Source organism: Athalia rosae, chromosome 2, assembly GCF_917208135.1.
Source record: "Athalia rosae chromosome 2, iyAthRosa1.1, whole genome shotgun sequence".
NCBI classification, from domain to species: Eukaryota; Metazoa; Arthropoda; class Insecta; order Hymenoptera; family Athaliidae; genus Athalia; species Athalia rosae.
In genome coordinates this window covers 23,668,751-23,688,045 of record NC_064027.1, presented here as the reverse complement: position 1 = coordinate 23,688,045, position 19,295 = coordinate 23,668,751, and the positions used below count along the sequence as shown (strand labels likewise).

The 19,295-nt window shown below is 40.5% G+C and overlaps 2 protein-coding genes across 8 annotated transcripts in view; both read left to right on the top strand.

The window, feature by feature from the left end:
* LOC105689444 (ankyrin repeat and fibronectin type-III domain-containing protein 1) overlaps positions 1-1,452 on the top strand; it is a 50,363-nt gene extending 48,911 nt beyond the window's left edge. For 5 of the 6 annotated variants that reach the window (XM_020854207.2, XM_020854208.2, XM_048651386.1 and 2 more), the window contains one exon: positions 226-1,452. In XM_020854207.2, coding sequence (XP_020709866.2) covers positions 226-561 — 336 coding nt within the window. In that variant the 3' untranslated portion in view covers positions 562-1,452. The remainder of the gene's footprint in view (positions 1-225) is intronic. The other variant, XR_001103246.3, reaches the window with a different exon arrangement.
* A 1,806-nt stretch (positions 1,453-3,258) lies between these two features.
* LOC105689345 (calpain-C) lies at positions 3,259-18,331 on the top strand. Of its 2 annotated transcripts, none has more exons than XM_012406260.3 (16): positions 3,259-4,004; positions 6,659-6,802; positions 8,158-8,227; positions 11,054-11,336; positions 14,723-14,909; positions 14,999-15,073; positions 15,151-15,320; positions 15,393-15,565; positions 15,791-15,885; positions 15,965-16,197; positions 16,293-16,462; positions 16,614-16,672; positions 16,778-16,925; positions 17,628-17,744; positions 17,827-17,885; positions 17,957-18,331. In XM_012406260.3, exons 1-16 carry the CDS (start codon positions 3,996-3,998, stop codon positions 17,981-17,983), a joined length of 2,019 nt encoding a protein of 672 aa, XP_012261683.1. In that variant the 5' UTR covers positions 3,259-3,995; the 3' UTR covers positions 17,984-18,331. The 2 variants fall into 2 exon arrangements, with proteins under 2 accessions (XP_012261683.1, XP_048507345.1); XM_048651388.1 differs by lacking the exon at positions 3,259-4,004 and adding an exon at positions 6,409-6,426.
* Positions 18,332-19,295: the final 964 nt, after the last annotated feature.

The window sequence follows — 19,295 nt, the reverse complement described above, 5'->3', positions numbered from 1 at the left end:
CAGCACCAATTGATTGGGCTATATTAGTGGTGCGTTTATTTTTATGTCATACCGTTCGTCAATTTCACTGTTCATTCGAGTGCATAATCTGAAGAGTTTTTTTTATTTTTTTTTCTGTGTCTTATTGGCTGTATCGAGTTGCGCAGTGGGCTTTTGTGCCGTTACATTATCACGATGAAACGAATCGACAAATTGTTTTAGTCATGACGCTTTGATTTCCGACAGGTATACGCAGCATACGAAACTGGTCTTGCATCGGGTACGAGTCTGAAGCTACACGTTACTCCAAGAACAACCGCGCGCGAAGTTGTGGATTTGGTGGTTACACAGTTGAACGTTGCGGTGGTCCTCAAGGATCAGGCAGGGCCAATTTACACCGCTGACGAGCTACCGAATTTTTGTTTAGTCGCCGTTATTGGTGCTAGGGAACGTTGCCTGAGGGATGACTTCAAACCACTGCAGCTGCAAAATCCTTGGAAAAAAGGGAGGCTGTACGTCAGACAGAAACAAGATGTGCTAGCTGCCCTGGAACACAGTAGCAAGCACACCGCGTACTTATAGCATAAGGAAGTTGACGAAGAGAAATAAAGGACAGCTTGCTCCGACCAGATTTGCCAACTTTGAAGTACATCGAGTTATAGTAAAATGTTGATTATGCTTTTTTCAGGAGCATGATTGTTGCGAATTATTTTCCTTCCACCTATGTTTCACATTGGTCGTTCAATCGTCAATCGAGTGCTGTGCATTGATTCAGACGTGAAGATTTTACGACAAAACTTATCTTTGTTACATCGGAAGTAAACATTAGAGTTGGAAGAAATTTGAACGAATATTTGTCTCGGTGAAAAAGTATTTTTCAAATCCCTTAGTTTGTATAAAATACTCGTGTTACGAACGATTATATTTTAGGTACCGATCTCAGTGTGTAAATTATGTTGTATGAGAATGAGAACGCAAGTCCAAATGACGGATTGGCGCGATTGAAAACGCGATTGAATAATTGAATCAAATTTGATATGAATATCGAACAGCTGACGTACCAGCTTGTCTATTATATAGAAATATTGAATCACAGAGTATGAATAAATTAGGTAAAAAAAAATAGAAGTAGAACAGATCTGATTACCGTACGAGCTATCGAGTTATCAGACGGAAAAAAAAAAGAAAATTAATTTGCGATGTGTCAAAAATTGAGCACTCAATGACGAGTGTAGATATACGTGGTGTAGATTTTTGAAAAAATATGACTATTTATTTAGAGAAAAAAAAAAATGTTATTGATAAATAGATATACCGTGAACACATGACAAGGGCTTATAGACTGCTTTAGGCTAGGAGAAATAGAATGTATAATTTATAAAAGATAAATCGTTTCCTGTTATTTTAGTTTTATGTTTGATATAAATGTTGAGTTATATATACAATATATAGAGACACAAAATTACATGTAAATTTGCTAGAGGCTTTTTTATTTCTACATTATCTCCTTCCTCGCAACGGAATTGTATGGATTTTGTTCCCTCATAAATTTTGACAGGGTCCCCGCAGGTTTTACAACATAACGTCGCAGTCGCGATTCCCGTTCAATTTCATTGTGCGAAAATCGTTCGCGAACCGACTTGATGTTCAATCGATACTCTTAGAACGTATAGAAAATTTTATGTGGTAAAATCGTTGATTAAACTTGTATATATAGACATATATGTATATAAGTATAGGTAATATACATCAGTGTTTTTGGGAACATTGCGAATTACTCTTGGACACCAACTACTTTTAAAAATCGTATGTTAATTATCGTAAGAAGAATAAGGTGCCCTATTCTACCGGGTAGGCGTTTGTTGTCCGATTAATTCTAATTACTATTCGGTATTGGACGAGTTGCAATGGCCGATATCCAATCGGTGGAAATAACGCATTATAAGCAGACACTGGACGATTGATTCTTTTCTGCGACTAAAATTACTAGTATCGGATATGTAGGGTGTACGTAATTGACAGGCTGACTCGGGCTAATCGGTTAACATTCTCTCTTTCTTTATTCGTCATTTACGCAATTTGGGCAAAAACGAACGAACTAAAATCAAATCATATAAACCAAAATTCTTGAAATAATACCAAGTGGCAAAAAAGTACACGAATAGGACTGCGAAACTATTATGCAATTCCCTCCCCACACACGAGTCAGTTTGGCACAAAAAATGTCTACTCCATATTGTTGAACGAACCATCCCAACGAAAAGATATCAAACATAAAAAAAAAAAAGAAAAAAAGGTGATTAATATTAAAATAGTTGTTCACATATTTTTTTATCCGACGACAAAAGATAATGTTGTAATTGTACGAGATAAGCTTAGTTTTATCGATGAGTGTTAAAAGTGGATCTATGTTGGATGTAAAAATATTTGATTATAATAGGTAATATTGAATATTAAATAGGTACCTAGATAGAAAGTAATAATTTGAGTGAATTGATTATCACGTATACATCATACGATTACACCCCCATGAATAGATATATATGTATAGGCATTTAACCAGCTGATGGCAGCCCGCGAAATTGTACATAAATTATTAGGGCTTAGATATTGATTTTTAAATTTTTTTATTGACAAAATTCTTTCTTTCAACTTTCCCTTTTCGTTTTAGCTCGTGCAAGTAGGGATTTTGAAAACCAATGTTATAAAAATAATTGTTATCAATGGTCACATTCTATCATTATACGGGGTCTCCAAAATATCACTTGACATTGGGCTTCAAGTAATTCCAGTTTCTTCGTGTTTTTTGTTCCGAAAATTTACTTCGAGCCCCAGATGATGAAAATATATTTCGGACGCCCCGTGGGAAATAAATATTGTATTATTAAAAAACCAAAAAAAAAAGTTATATCAATAAGTATACCTATGTGTATCATAGACTCGGTGTTTATAGACAAATGCTTTTATTAAAGTCACTGTGTACGAAGAACTTGCACGAAATAAAATCAGATATCATAAAATTAAAGAGAAAACTGTGAACGCCGGTAAATCGAGACTTTTGCCAAACTTCGAAATTGCCGGAGAATCAAGTTTTTTGCCGTGTAATACCTGCTTTAAGTCCCAAGCGATACGAAGCGGTGTATCAGCCCGCAGAGTGCTCTGGCTTTCACCTGAGCAAGCCATAGCTCGCGGCAGCAATCAACCTGATCTCTAGGCTCCCCTTCCTAACGTACAAAATGTAAAGACTGGCAGCTCCGGGAATCTTTGAACGTTGAGGACCTCTACTCGGATCCAGTACAATAACTTCGACGCTAAGGCCCAAAACCGAGCCGCGCAATCAACCTTTTGAATCGATATAATACATAATTCAGTTTCGCCCGTTTTCGACCAGATCCCATTTAAAATTGGTCCCCAAGCCGAGTGACTCAAGCCTGCATTTTTCCTGCCTCGATGATGCGGGTGTTGTAATTCGATAATGGTAATGGTAATAATGGAAGAGCAGTGATTAATACGGGGCCAGTATTGCGAGGGTGTTAAGCATTGCGAGAGGGGCCTGAGAGGTGAGGGAAAATAAACCGAGCTGGTGGGCCCTAGGCCAGGAGTTCCAAGTCCCTCGTCAGTCCCCCGCCGAACTCTGACGCGAGAGGACTTCTTCGTAGCGTTTAGAAGTGCTAAGAAAGTGATCGTTTCATTCCCCGAAAGGGGCACCGTCGTTGACCTCCGAAACGTCGCCGCAGGTCGTCGAACGCCCGGGCCCAAAGATAACAGAGAACGTTTTCAACCAAGTCGAATACTCGCAGCGTGGAAAAACTATTCAGTGCCGCGTGGAAAACCTTGGGGGAAAAATTTCGAGGCATGTGAAGGTGAAGTGTGTGAGGGACGGAAATATAGTGCTAAGGAAAGTACGACGGCTGTGTGTCGCATAAATTCGTCGCGAATTGTCTTGAACAGTGAATTAAAAAAAAAAAAAAAGGATCTCATCCTCGATATAAAGTGATTTGGAAAACCATCTCCGAATGGTGAACGTAAGTGATATTTTTTTTAAATATCAAAAGAACCGAATTATCATATCGAATATATATGTATACGTTAACAAGATGCAGGGGCCGCGAAAGATTCGCTCACGACTGTCTAAGAATCTGGGGCGATCAAAACCTGCGATAGGAAAACCCAATTAGTTTGGCGTTTACTTAGCTAGCGTATAATTTCTCTCATAAATAAAAGCTGGAGCCAATTATTTCCGCTTTTTAAATCCGACTTCTCCGATGGTAGCTGACTCGAAGAACTATATGGGCTACGCGTAATCGGTAACCGAAATTTTTTTTTTCCCTCCATTTTCAAGTACAACGATAATTCGTCGTGCATGTGAAGATAAAGGTTGAGATTTCCGTTTTATTTGATAAGACATTCCTCAGTACGGTTTCCAGGAATGAAAAAATGAGGTAGTTACTCGATCGAATAAAAATCTTGCAACTACGGGGATGAAGCTAAAAAAAAAAAACAAAAAACATGAGGGTGGAGTTCACAGGGTACGGTTATTATCAAGATAATTACCCACAGAGTGAGAAAGAAGAAGGATAAGCGGGTTTTCGGGTCGGAACCAACCGTTTGTATCGCTCATTACGAAATGAGGCGCGAGAATAAAACGTCACCCTGCGTATTACCATCGGCCAGCGGACTTCGTTTGGTAATAATTGGTGGGCAGTTGTGGGCGTTGCGGGTACGCACGGGAAACCATACTTCGTTCTGCACCGCAGGCTATTTTTACTTTCAATAATCGCCCACGAGGCATGATTCGAGCTAGCTGGGGTCGTTCGGAGCGGTCCTTCGGACAAGCTGCAGGATCTCGAAGTGGGAAATTAGAGGAATCACTTCAGGATTTCTTCGTTAATCCCTGTTGTTTCATTATTTACAAGAAAAACGCCGACATTATCTTCACGCTTTATCCATCTATATTCTATACGTTGGAAAGGATCGGGGACGCAGGGACGTGGGAGGACGTAGCGATGAACCCTACGGAACGCTGTCAAGGCCATCGGGACCCCTCAAAGCCGTAGGTTGCCTCCGTAAGTCCCGAGAGACGATCGTACTCGGACCTTACGAGTTACCGGATCTTCATGAAAGTCGTTATGGCCACGGCGAAGCCGAGAGATATCTCGTTTGTCCTTACCACAGCTGAGGCGCGCGCGCTGTTTCGCAGCCCACCGCGAGTACAAAATAATCTAAATTAATTCGACCAGAATATTTTTCGGTTCAGTTCCTTTTCCCTAATTGCCACACCACACGAAATACAAAATAGAAAGCTTAACGCTTGTTCGGTGGATAATAGCCTCACGTGATTATCGAAATATTCGAATACCGTACCTATCCGATCGCCCGCAGCACCGACGTTATTTATCCAAATATTAACGATCACGAAAGTTGAAACCAAACGAAATTGAACATAGATACAAACGAATAGACGTTTGCGTCTCTGTCTACTGTAAAGTCGACGACGTAACAACTGAGTTTAACAATCGTTTTGTAACAAGCTGACTATCTCAAAACAATATGCATTCTAAAGGAAGTGAAAGTAAGAAACTTCAGATTGTTTGCACATTATATCTCCTGCGCGCGGGAATCACATGCCAACAAAAGCACACGGCTGCGTGAAACAATTAAGAATCGCCGTATTCGCGGTTTGACTAGACTTGGAAAAAAGAAAAATTCAAAAAAGAAAACCGAACTAACGAATCGAAAATTCGGCCGAATCATCGTCTTTTCCATCGTGGATACCGCTGAACGATATAACCCCGTCATTTCCGGTTAGACAATTATTCTTTCTACCATTTCCGGTCGAAGAACGATCCGTCGAAATACGTAAACACCATACCTCGATTTTTGGAAAGGTGAAGAAAACGTTGAAAAAATAATTTACAAGTTCGTTAAGATCTCCACGGCCAGTGGTTACATTTAGCGAGCTACTCGACCTGTTGAACTCCATTACCGCAACTGTAAGACGAGAAGCACCGACAGCGTACAGTGGTCGGATGATGTCATATTTTATGCACAATAATAATCTCCCTCTGCTGTATTACAGCTAGTTTTTGTTACATATACCCTCCCACTAACGCTGATACTGTAACAACGTTATATCGTTCCTCGAGCTGGCCATTCCGCAAGACAAACTTTTATTATGGCTTTTCTAGACGCATGGGTACGATCATACGTTCTGTGTAATAATAATACACTCACATCCTCGGATCTTGACCTACCTTACGCACTGCAAACGTAGTTCTTGTCCATTCTACGAACGCGCACGTCGTACGGCGGAATATATTATGTGTGTAATATACTTTGGCAAGCGAAAAAAAGAAACGAAATGAGAAGTAGTTCGTCGTTCGTTGCGTCATACACCAGGTTCGGGACACTGCGATATTAGATCAACTGACCTTGGCACTAATCAGAGTAAACAAAATTTCTTCTTGTTACTAATGAAATCTTCCTGAGAAATGTAAAGTACAATTTTTGAGTCCTGCCCCTGGCAGATTCTTATTGCCAATCGAATTCTTTTCAACGATTGTCAATTGTATCTAATTTTTTGCTTTCTTTTTTTCAATTTTTGAAAATAAAACTGTGCAGGAGAAATGAAAACAATGGCAGCTGAGACATTAATTCCTTGTTGTTTTTTCGGCTTTAGGACGTGATGAGCGAGTACGAGCGCATCAAGCGAGCGTGCTTGAAAAGCGGAGAGCTCTGGGAAGATCCCGAATTCCCGGCGACCCAGGCTACCGTATTTTACCACCAGACACCCCCGTTCCAATTCCAGTGGAAACGGCCCAAGGTGAGTCTCAAATTTGTGCGATTAGTTTCGTGCGATTCCAAACATTTGGAACATTGAAATAACAGCGTTTGAACCGCAGCGCTTCCCTTACAAGAATTCACTACGGTTCCCAGGCTTTCGGCGGGACGGTGACATCCTTCGCGATTCCGCTTTATCTTTTATCGAATATTAAGCAACATTATACAACGAATATGGTTGTAAGATGTACGTTTTTTGTTTTTTTTTTCATACATGTGAAGAATTCACTGGTCCACAAAGGTCACGTTCGCAGCGGAATGTTATACCGACTCACAATATTCTGGGTTTTACACGGGCCCGTGGGGATTCCATATTATCATTCCTGATCTTCAACGATACATTCAAGCGAACTGCACAATTCTCGAGGCAACCGAAGCACGTCGGATATTTGCTTATCTTTTATCTCGTGTCGCTATGGGCCATAGCGTATAGTTTGAATCGAAACTGTTTCTATTACGGTTTTTCTACCAGACGACGCGGTTCGTCCTCTCGTTTAACGAGGAACTGGAGCATCGTCGGTAGACAGCCTGGAAACGTTGAGCGCGCAAATTTTCACCAGTCTTTTGTAGAGTATCGTGAAAAAGTATGAAAAATTATTGAATTGAACACTCCTAAAGAATTCATGTGATTTCTGCAGTTGAGTCATGATAATCTGAATCGCAATACGACCGCAATTCAACCTTAGACTTAACGCGCTGTACAGTCGAGAAATTAGGATTTCAAGGCCCCGAAATCGGGGCCAGGATCTTCGTAGCATCCCATATCATGTTATGGTATATGAAACGCATGAATTATAACTGATTGCGCAACGATTCATGTAGTGTGTATTCAAATAAATAACCGGAAGAACTTCGTGAAGACCTCGAGACGAAATAAGTGTGCGTTCTTATAGCAAATCCTTTGGCTCCAAGACTCCAGGGACTGCTTGTATCGCTACAGCAGATGTTAACCTTAGTTTCACTTTATTCCGATTGACTGATCACACTTTTATCTCTGTCCAACGGAGCGATCGAGTCAGCCTAGTAGTACAGCTGTTGCTGTGTAGAAAAAAATGTCAAAGAAATAAGGAGCGAGTCTTGTAAAGCAAACTTTATAGACGTCAGGCCCGAATTCACAGTGCGTACAACGGTGATTATTTCCGGTCGCGGAAAGGAAACGACAAACGTGGTTGGGATAGTAAAAAATGCTTCCCCCCTCGCTCCTTATGCCGCTTATATTGTTCTCCGAGAGTCGTCGCGACGTATAATATCTACGTCAAAAGATTCGACTTTGCATACGACAATCGAAATGAATTTTTTTTTTTAATATTTATTTTATCTATGCGTTTTCTCTTTCAGGAAATCTGCAACAGACCGATATTCGTCAGCGATGCACCAACACAGTTCGACGTCGTACCAGGAAAAATGGGTGAGTTGCTCAATCCTGATTTCATTTACCTATTCCACCTTTGATTCGGTCAAAATTCTGTGAAATAAGAAGATTCGTTTTTACAATTCAGGATTTTGTTGAAGTCGGATGACTTTCGAGAAGGTTTCACAGGATCAAACGGCCATGACTAATGTTCTATGAAATCCATTATACTTGAGAAACTATGTGCTTTTGATTCCTCGGAAACTTTCAGAAAACGACACGTCATTTCAGCAGAAAACGTGATCTAAGTATTCCCGTTTTCGGAATTTAGTAAAAATTTCTGCATTCAGAAAAATAGCTACGAATCGCGGTCTCGAAACGATCGGAAGAGCATAATCGAATATTCCCAAAAGGCTGGTCGAATGCTCAAAATTCCAAAGAACGAGTGTAAATCGCTTATTTCTTTTCTCTTTTTTTTTCGTCCAAAAACGAGTCTGCAGCTCGCACCCGAGATGCGCCACTATATAACACGTAATGATACACTTTGCGTATATGCTCGTGCATCGGGAGTTGGAGTTGAAGAAAATTATCAAGAAACCGGTTTCTCGTCGAGCAGCGTGGTCGTCGTCGTTCTCTTCCTCCACTCCGACGGTCTATTTGCTCTGTTTTTCTTTTATATCTTGCCCTAAGATTATTCACCCATTCCCCCATTTCTCTCGCTCTACCTATAGTTATATCACATAGCCGGCTCGATATATGATCGTTCCTAAAAGTTTCGGTCTCGGGTGCGTTACGTAAAACTCGCTCGTGCTCACGTATACCTTTATACGTACAGGCACATACGCGTATTGTACACTACAAAAAATGTACCATTTGTCAGGAAGTAGAAATTATTTTCTCACAAAGAATTTACATTCCCTGGTATAATCTCCTTGTACGATTACTAACTTGAGAAAAATTAACAAAATAAAGACGAGGACTGATATCTTTCTATTTATACGTTTAACACGAATGTTATCCTAGGGGCCCCGACTATAAAACCTGCGCGGGATTGGCCACGAATAATTCATGAGCACCTTTCGAAATTGTGCCAGCTAAAAAATTCAGTGAAAAATAATAACATTGATTATGTAGACGCGTTCGTGTTTTTTATGTACTCCGATACATAACATACATGTGTACGACACACATCTATACACCTGTAATTTAAAATGTACGCGTACATTACGCACGACTAAAATTCCGATTAGCGCCGCGCCTCTTTGAAGCTTCGCGAATTTCTATCGTTTCCAGCGTGTATATCATTATGATGAATATTATCAACGTCCCATTGACTCAGGATTACGAACCACTGCTCTTGGTCATCTCGAGTCGTTTTCCCATTTATTATGTCGCCGCATTAGTATTCTCCGTTAATTTTCTTCGAATAATTTTCCATAGTCAATCGATCAATGGTATAACGCGTGTATCTTGTTCTTCCCAGCGATATTATATCGGCCATAGTTTTACCGCATCGAAATATCTGAGCTATTATTCCGTCGAAGAGAAATTCGTCTAAGAATCGATCAATGGGAAGTCGCACTTTCTAGCGTATAAGGTGTACGCACGCTCAGGAATGTAAACGTCGAAGTTGTGAAATCGGGAGCCCCAGTGATGCGTATGGTATGAAAAGTATGCTTCAGAATGCGCGAATAGCACAAATATGCCTCACATCTACACAGATCGCACACACCCGTACCTGCATCATCGAAACAACAAAAAGGCACGTATGTACGTAGTACGTATGTACGATTCGATTGTCGGCGATACATATTTATCATTCGAATAAAAGTATATCGTCGCAATCAAGAAGAATTAATAAAATACAGCTGTCGCCCGTAGCTAAATGAAAAAATTATCGTCCGTTGAATAAACGATGAAAAGAAAAATAGATAACAACTTGAAAATTGCAAATTTTCTTTCTCCAATTCGATATCGAAACTGACTAGTTTCTGATAATACATATAGTTATAGGCGAAAAATAAATTTCATTTAAGTTACCTGTATGAAACGATCTGGCGCGATCGAGAATTTTCTAAAATTTCTTCATACGATCATCAGGGAATCGGAAGCTGGAGAAAAAAAAAGAAGAACAGAAATCCCTCTTCGTCCGCAAATGCTTCACACATTAGTCATTGTCCCACGTGGTTTATTGAGTGACCGGCACGCGTGGCTTTCTACTCGTATCGTGAGGATTATTAGGTTCACGTTTCGAAGCCTACTTCCTCGCACCGTTCGTTGATGTACGAAAGTAACTACGTACTACATGTACACATACTTACAATTAGTTACGCGCACGGATATGAGTGTGTGTATATATGTATTTAAATATTCATATTTGATGTGTATTGTATTGTAGTTTTGAAAAAAAATCCGCGAAACTGGCTCAAGGTGAGCCAGAATGGGCACACCCCGCAGAAATCCTCAACGAGAATTAAACGCCGAGGTATTCAGCAGCAAGAGATGCTGATGACTTTTGCTTCGCATGTAAACATCGATCTTCGAATATTACGTGTGTTGTGAATAAATTGAATTGACTGAAACGAAAAAATTGAATAAACCTACAATTTTCAAAATGTCGCGATCTCCCACGGAGTTTGATGGCTATTCTGATTAGAATCGAAATTCTGTAACGGAGTTCGAAGCGTATATACGCGTACATACATCATGAATATCATACTTTCAGCTACCCAAGGTCGTCACTTGAATCATTATGTATGTACCATTAAAAGAGAAACTAAAATATTTACGCATTAATTATACTATTCTTGGGAAGCTAAAACGAAATTGTCTCACAATCATTAAAATTTCAACACTCAATGTTCTTTTCCCCCATTGTTTCAGGCGACAAATGGCTGGTTTCCTGTCTGGGAGTCCTTCACCTGAGTAAAGGACTATTTTACAGGGTGGTACCGGCTGATCAGGGTTTCGGTGGTACGACGGAACTCCCCGGATCCCCGACAGCGGAATACGCCGGCGTCTTCAGGTTCCGGTTATGGTGGTGCGGTGCATGGGTCGAGGTCCTCGTCGACGATCGTTTACCCGCCATATTCGGGAGACTCGCCTTTGTCCAGAGCAGGCACAGCGATCAATTCTGGCCTGCTCTACTCGAAAAAGCTTACGCCAAGTGAGTTTCAAATTTTTCATCCGCATACGAAAATCGAAGCGATGAATAATATTCGAACAATTTCGCTAGCATTCATATTATACCGTTGATTTACGATAACTCGTGTTCAGAGCGAATTCTGGAGTCGGGGAAAAAAATCGAATGTCTTCAAAAATCTGAGTCAGTTCTCAGAAGGTCAGGGTTTTTTGGTCAGACCGGTATAACTTATTGCCCGATTATCCCACACGTGTACATACATATGTATATGTATACCTGTGTACATTTTACAATCGATACATCGACACGTGCGAAGGCGTCTCGTGGGCGTGTTTCTCCGATGCAGTCCGGAGAACGCAAAGGGCCGTAACAAACTCTTTGATTTTCTCTTGAATTTTTTTTTTCTCTCTTTTTCTAATATATTTATCGTTTACAGGCCGTTATATACTTTCATCTACGCGGCGTATAGCAACCTTCTGCAATGCAGCTTCGGTTGAGAAATATGTACACGCTCTATAACCATTACATGATCGTAGTGGCAACCGGACTGCCGGACTAGAGCCGGTATAACCGCCATTAACTCTATAGGTGCTGGTCGTTGACCCGATGAACACTTTGAAAAAATAAATAAATATATAGAATAGGAGAGGAAAAAACGAGACAATTTTCACGTATTATTATTCTCATATTATCGAATAGGAAACAGCCAAGCGAAACATACAGACGATTGTAATAATTTACACGTATGGACTTTCCTTTCGGTATTTTTCATCTCTTTCCTGAATGGACTTGAGAATTAACCGCAGGTGCATAATGTGCTGCAGCTGATTACTACAGGTATAAGACACATGTACACGTGTATCTTCTGTAATTGTACAGCTTTTATCGTACCGATGTCGAGCGAAAGGTTCTTGCATTATATGCGTAGATATGTAAGTACGTACGTACCTACGTACACGAGGTTCTCTTACAAGTAAATTTATACTGTGAAGCGAGAGAAATTTCTTAATGCAATTTTATTGGCTCATAATTATAATTGCATATTATATGGACGTTTCCTCGCACGGTTTATTACACTACGTACACGATTGTAATAAAGGAATTATGTAAAGATTTTACATATCCAGTTCCGGTACGGAGGAGTGTATAGGCATTGATTGAAATATTCATCAGACGATGATATCGAATGGTTCATTAATCGATAAAAATCCCGATTAATTAATGTCCATCTAATGACTCTGCCGCAATAATTATGTGAACATGATTATATCATACGATTATTATTTAGACTCCACGATAAATATATAAATATATATAAATATAAATGCTCGCTCACGCCATGCACTACCGCACGGTCTGTCTCTTGCGAGGAATCTCGTTCTTGCGCGGTTCGCAACCGGCCGGCCAATTGCGGATCTTTGCGGATTATAATAAAATAGAAAAAAGAATCGTAACAATAATTATAATAGCGACGAAAAAATCGAATAATAAATACGCGCATTCTACAAGACCCGCGAATAGTTTATCTGTAGACACATACGCGGATGAATATTGGAAAAAGAGAGAAAAAAAAATACGTTCCTCGGCTGACCCATGTGCCAAAATAGTCGAGACGATCGGTCTGAAGACTGAATTATGCTTTTTTTCATAAATAACTTATAAAATGAATACTCAATTCTGTCCACTTTTTGGCAATGAATACACAATATACAATCAAGTATACGAAGAGGTGAAATGTTTAAGTGAAAAAACGGAAGCCGAGATAGAGGAGGAATAATTAACGGCGTTAATTTTTTGATACGGACGATAAATTATCATTTTATACACATGAATATAATGACAAAATTGTGTAAGGAATTACGGAATTTTATTACGCATGTAACTCGTGAGCAGGTAACGATATTGAATGACGTTGGGTGTATACCTGTATGTAGTAGGTATATGTCTTCTTCGGTGGAGCAAATCTCCTTTATAATCGGTGAATCATTTGCCGCGTCCATTAACCGTTTTACTGAACATCAACCTGAAACTCTGTGCAGCAGGAATGGTCGCATGCTGTGCACTGTATGTTTTTTAATCTTCTGATTTTTTTTCTTCTCCTCGTTTTAATTTTTTTTCTAGATCATCTCTCAAAACGTGTTTTCTCCGTGCATACATATGCATGTGCAGGCTAATTATATATGTATATGCCAATGTTCGTACGTTAGGTATATCGTATATTATACATGGATCGATGTACTCTGATGAATTCAGACAACCAGGTTTTATGTAAAATGTATTACGCCGCACGCATCACGCAACTGTATGGGAAATTTCACGGATCGATCGATCCCCTTCCGTAATCAGTGATGTGTGTTTTTTTTTTTTTTTTTAATTTTTTTATTTTTTTTGATTTTGTAATTCTAAAACGAACGATGCGGAAGAAAGAAGTCGTTCTGTTAAGAAATCACGGAACGGCGGCATAGCCTTAGGTATGCCGCGCAAACCAATCGCCAATCGATCTCGACCGCTACCGATTGCCTATAGTCCTATACGATCGGCGATATCAGATAGAAAGCTCGTACTGCTTCGGAGATCGACCGGCACGTCGACCTGACTCAGTTGCTACCGGTTGATTTCCAATAGAAATTGGAATAGCTGTTGGAATATTACGGAGTTATTGAAAATCGAAATATTATCGCAGATCGGATTTGATTTTGCGATAGACTTGGAAATATTCTGGAGGCCCTATGGTTCCGCGATACTGCAGGAAATCCGAACATTATCCCGGGTGTATTTTCCCATTCAACTTTCTCACGTTGATTATTGTACTACGCGTGCACAGAGAAATAATTTTTGAATCGCTCGATGCACACTTTCTCTTTGAAATTACCGATCGCGTAGGGACGGTGTCAAAGACGGTGGAAAAATTGCGATACAAATGTACGTGGTTGCATGTACTAGAGGGGAAACGGGTGCCTACTAGCTACCGATCACCTACGCAGGGTCGAGGTGGAAAGATGAAAGATCGAATCAACGGAGTGGATAAGAGGTGCGCCTACTTTCACCGGGTATGTACCCGATCAGGGCCGAGGTCGAGCGGGCTTCTATAAATTAATAAATAATATATAATGGTCGGACTCGGGTGCCCCTGGCTGACCTACACCTCGAACATCGATCGAAATCTCGCAAGAGAAATTCTCGTCATTCTCTCGCAGTTGGCTACATTAATGCGCGACACAGTTGAAAAATTATATAGCTGTGTGGGAACCCACTGACCATGCATAATGCATGCCCGGTTCAAATTGTCGACCCTATTCCGACGTCCGTCAAAGAACCTTTACTCCGAAGCTACCTGCGTCAGCTTCTTTCACCGGCGATCAAAAAATCCTCCGATTGTTGTTTTATTATTTTATTATTTTCCTTTGAAGATTGCACGGGTCGTACGAGGCTCTTAAGTATGGCACTTTGCTCGACGGGCTCTCCGATCTTACCGGGGGAATAACAGAGAGCATCGCTATTCGTCAGGATCCCACAGCCTGCGGACGCGCCCTTACAAAATTACTGGACATGACCTCTTTGATAACGTGCACCGTAAATAATACGAGTCAACAACAGGTTAGCGCCTCATTATCTAGTACCGTTACCGAAATTTGAAAAGCAAATTGTTTGATTAATGGTCTCACGAGTCAATTTCGTTGTTATAGATTCGAGCCAGTACAGAGAAACTGGCGAACGGAGTACAAATGGGGATAAATTACAGACTTTACGCAGTCGAAAGGGTGAGTTTCTTCTTCGTTAGCATATAACGGGTATGGATTGTCCCGCATGGCTTATATTGAATCTGTCACTTAAACAGGTCGAAACCTTTAGTGGCGAGGCTGTTCAGCTCGTCAAATTGAGGAACCCCCTCGGTCCCGGTGGCGAGTACATCGGAGCCTGGGCACGGGGTGGACTTGAATGGGATGAAGTTCCACCGGTAGAGAGAGAGCGTTTAGCGGTGAGAAACATGGCGGAAGGGGAGTTCTGGTAAGGAATAATAATGTCCTCGCGTTCGGGTTGCAACGACTCGGGATTGATGTTTACGATTTTTCTTTCTAGGATTTCGTACTCGGATTTTGTTAAGACGTTTACCCACCTCGAAGTCGTTCATCTAGACGCTGAGACGTCGCGTGACGAACCTTCCCTCCATACCAAACACACGTGGCAAATGAAACTTTATCAGGGTAGCTGGAGGAGAGGAGTTACGGCTGGGGGATGTAGAAATAATCCAGGTTTGTTTTTATAAACACTTATGCGAACCAAGTTCCGTACGTATCGGCTCGTGCATGATTGACCGGTGGGAAAATGAATCGGATGCAATATTGGCAAGTGTACATATACACCCACGTGAGCGTGCGAATCGCGTTTCTATCGAGGTCACATCGGGTAAACTCAACCCGTAATCACCGCAATCGATTTTACGTAATGATTAACGAACGTTTATATCGCAATTACAGAAACATTCCATATAAATCCTCAGCTCCATCTTATACTGAGTGAAATGGAGGAAGTCATCGTATCACTGAATCAGCACTCAATCGTCGAACCTAAAGTGCGTAATCCGATTCCAATAGTATTGTATACGAATTGATATTAATATCGCGATGTCCTAATCCATTTACTTTCTACAGGTTGTAGGGTTCACAGCGTATACTTTGCCAAAGAATAGCACCGAGTCGATAAACAAACAGTTTTTCAAAAAAAATAAATCACTGGTCAACTCACAATACACGAATAGCCGGCAAGTGAGCCACAGGTGTCAACTCGATCAGGGTGGATATCTTCTCATTCCCACAACCTTCGAACCCACCCAAGAAACTAGTTTCACGCTCAGGGTTTATAGCAGCAAACCCCTCAAACTCAAGTACGTGAAAACTGTCACCTTTCGTGCGATAAATACATATAAGTGAACATTTCATAAGGAATGCAATAATAAGATCAATTCGATCTCTTTCGCAGACTACTCGACACCCCCCCATCGCTGATAAAACCTGCTATCGTTAAGGCTCACGGTCTCGAGGGAAAAGGATTCTCGCAATACGAGGCCGTTTTCCTACAACTTGCAGACGAACACAAAACCGTCAATGCTTTTGAACTCCTCGAACTTTTGGAAGCCTGCTTACCCAATGGTGTGTATCCAGTGTTTGAGATATAAGAAAATTTTGATACCGTTCCGCGATTAATTCGAATTGGATTGGGTGTAACTTCTCGAGATTTCACGAGGGAAGACGTAGCTTTCAAAAAGATGAGTCAATATATAATTTCAAACTCTCGTTTCAGACTATATCAAAAGCTGCGCTAGTTTGGAAGTCTGCAGACAAGTAGTTCTCACAATGGACGTATCCTTTACACTCGATAAATAATTGAAAATTTTCAAACTGCATTGGCTTACGCCGATCTGTAGACGTATTTCGCAGCTGTATTTCCCTAACCGTGTTGTACAGAGTTCTGGTGGCGGTAGACTGAAATTCAACGATTTTAAGGATTTAATATCGAGTCTGAAATTCTGGCAGCACTCTTTCAGAAATCACACGAAAGAAAAAACGGGCATACTTAAAGCCGAGAGGCTAAGAGACGCCCTCCTAGAAGTTGGTAAGTTGGATTCTCGCAAAAGTACATCTGTACACAAACCGTGTTCATAAGTGGAGCATGTAAACATTGCGCGATTTGATTCAGGTTCACGCAAAATATCCCTCGTCGAATTTACAGCAGCACCACAGCAGAGGTGGGGGGATCGCAACGACCGGCCAAGATCTGTTATGATTCACCGCGTGTTTACCGAAAATATTAGAATGTATCTGCCGATAATATCGTAGAAACCACGACCGATGTTGTTATTTTGGTCAGAGAAATGACATGGTGAATTAAATAGGATAGGATTATCTCCGTCGATGACAGAGTAAACACTTGCCATTGATGCATTCGAAATGAGTGTTGTAAGAAAAGGACAATAAACGAGACGCATCAAGGATAATAATTGCATGCTAACTGCTAACTCCTTCAGACTGCCAACGCGTCTCGTTTATCGTTAAATCATCGTTGAATGGCTGTATCAGTTTCGTGAGGTAAACACGCCGTGGATCATAACAGATCGTGGCCGGTCAATGCGATCCCCCCGCCTCTGCTGTGGCGTTGCTGTAAATTCGACCAGGAATATTTTGCGCGAACCTGAATCAAATCGCGCAATGTTTACATACTCCACTTATGAACACGGTTTGTGTACGTAACATTGATAACAAAAATTATACGAAAATATAACATTTTGGGCGTGAAGATAACGAAATTCCTCCGCAGGGTTTCAACTCAACACCGACGTTCTGTCGATTCTGATTCTCCGATACATGAGGAAAGACGGTACCCTAAGATTCGGCGATTTCGTATCGGCCATTCTACACCTCAGCGTCGCCTTTAGTAAGTATTTTCTTGCGATAATTTTCCCACTTTCTCGACGATAGGTCATAATATTAATCTAGAACCCTCTACTTTTGTCCAGATGTATTCGAGAACAAGGATCCACTGCAAAATGGAACAATAAAACTGGGCTTATCAGAGGTAATTTTAATCAATATGGACACGAAACGCCTATTTATTTTTTACCATCGTTAACATTGTTTTATTTTTAGTGGCTCCGGTCCTCTCTGATGTGTTGAACATCCGTGCGACACCGATCCAGCAGGGTTGCCGAAGGCTTCCAAATTTTGTAGATAATATAATAGGTATACGTGGTACCAGATGTGCTACCACGGAACTCTCGTTATAGTCTCACCCTAGCCATATTAACGATTAAACAATAATTAAACGTTGCATGTAATTATTTTTCACAATTTTATTCGTAGAGAAGTAAAAAATAATACGAATACTGCCCAGAATATGCTCTCATGCGACTATTGATATAGTATACCTGATCATAAGTCATTGTTAAGAATTAATGTACAAAAAACACTGTACCTATAAGCATTTTATGCAATCTTTGATGTAAATAAATTTATTTTCTACAACTCTATGTTCTCTCGTTCAAAGCACTAATCCTATAAAAATTCGTTAAAAGTTCTAATTATACAGTATCCAACGAGACAGTTATACGATTGATAGTCCTTTCCCCGCTGTCTGTATACTCAACAAAGGCAATGAGATGGTGCCTAAAATATAAGTGGAATCTTCCGAGTAGTCACGCAGTTTGCATCCATCTGCATTACTAAGTAAATAACGCTATTTTCTATCTATACATAGTAAACTCACATTTGATAAAATCGGAGTTTCTGAGCTGTAAAAATAAACATCTGTTTATTCCGAGCAACCCCATATCGTAACGGCCATTTCTTGAACCCCAGTATTCAAGCTTATGGGCAGAAAGTACTCAGAAGCGATACCGATGCCTAAAAGCATCTGCTGATTTCGAGCTTTTTACAGCAGTTGGAAGTACGAAACCTTCATAACCTCCTGCAGAACACGGTCTGTTTGACCCTCGAAGGGTGTCTCAGGACAATCGATTAAAAGCTCAGTTGTAAAACAGCCAACTTCTTTACCGTTCGTAAATACCTGTTTTCTCGAACAGGACAAATAACTTTTTGCAGCAAACTGCGGGAAATAGCAGAGCTTTTCAAGTTGAGTCTGATAGCTCTTGATACTCAACACCTCAACTCACGATAATTCTCCGAGCTGTATTGGATAAGTTGTAGTAACCATCTTCCAAAGAATTACATGAAAATTGTTACAAAAATTGTAGCAAAAAACCTGAAAGAAAATCACGATTAATCAAAATTAGAATAACTCTCCGCAACCCCATCATTCCAACCTGGAGCTCCTTCGATCATCGAAGTCCCCACTGGAAATGACAAAAAAAATTGCGCAAAAAGTTCTGGAAAAAATTAAGGCCATCCAGAAGTGAACCCGTGCAACATTTCACCTCTGTGATATTGTTTCCCGAACTCCATATAGTTCTTGGATTAGGCCACAATTGCG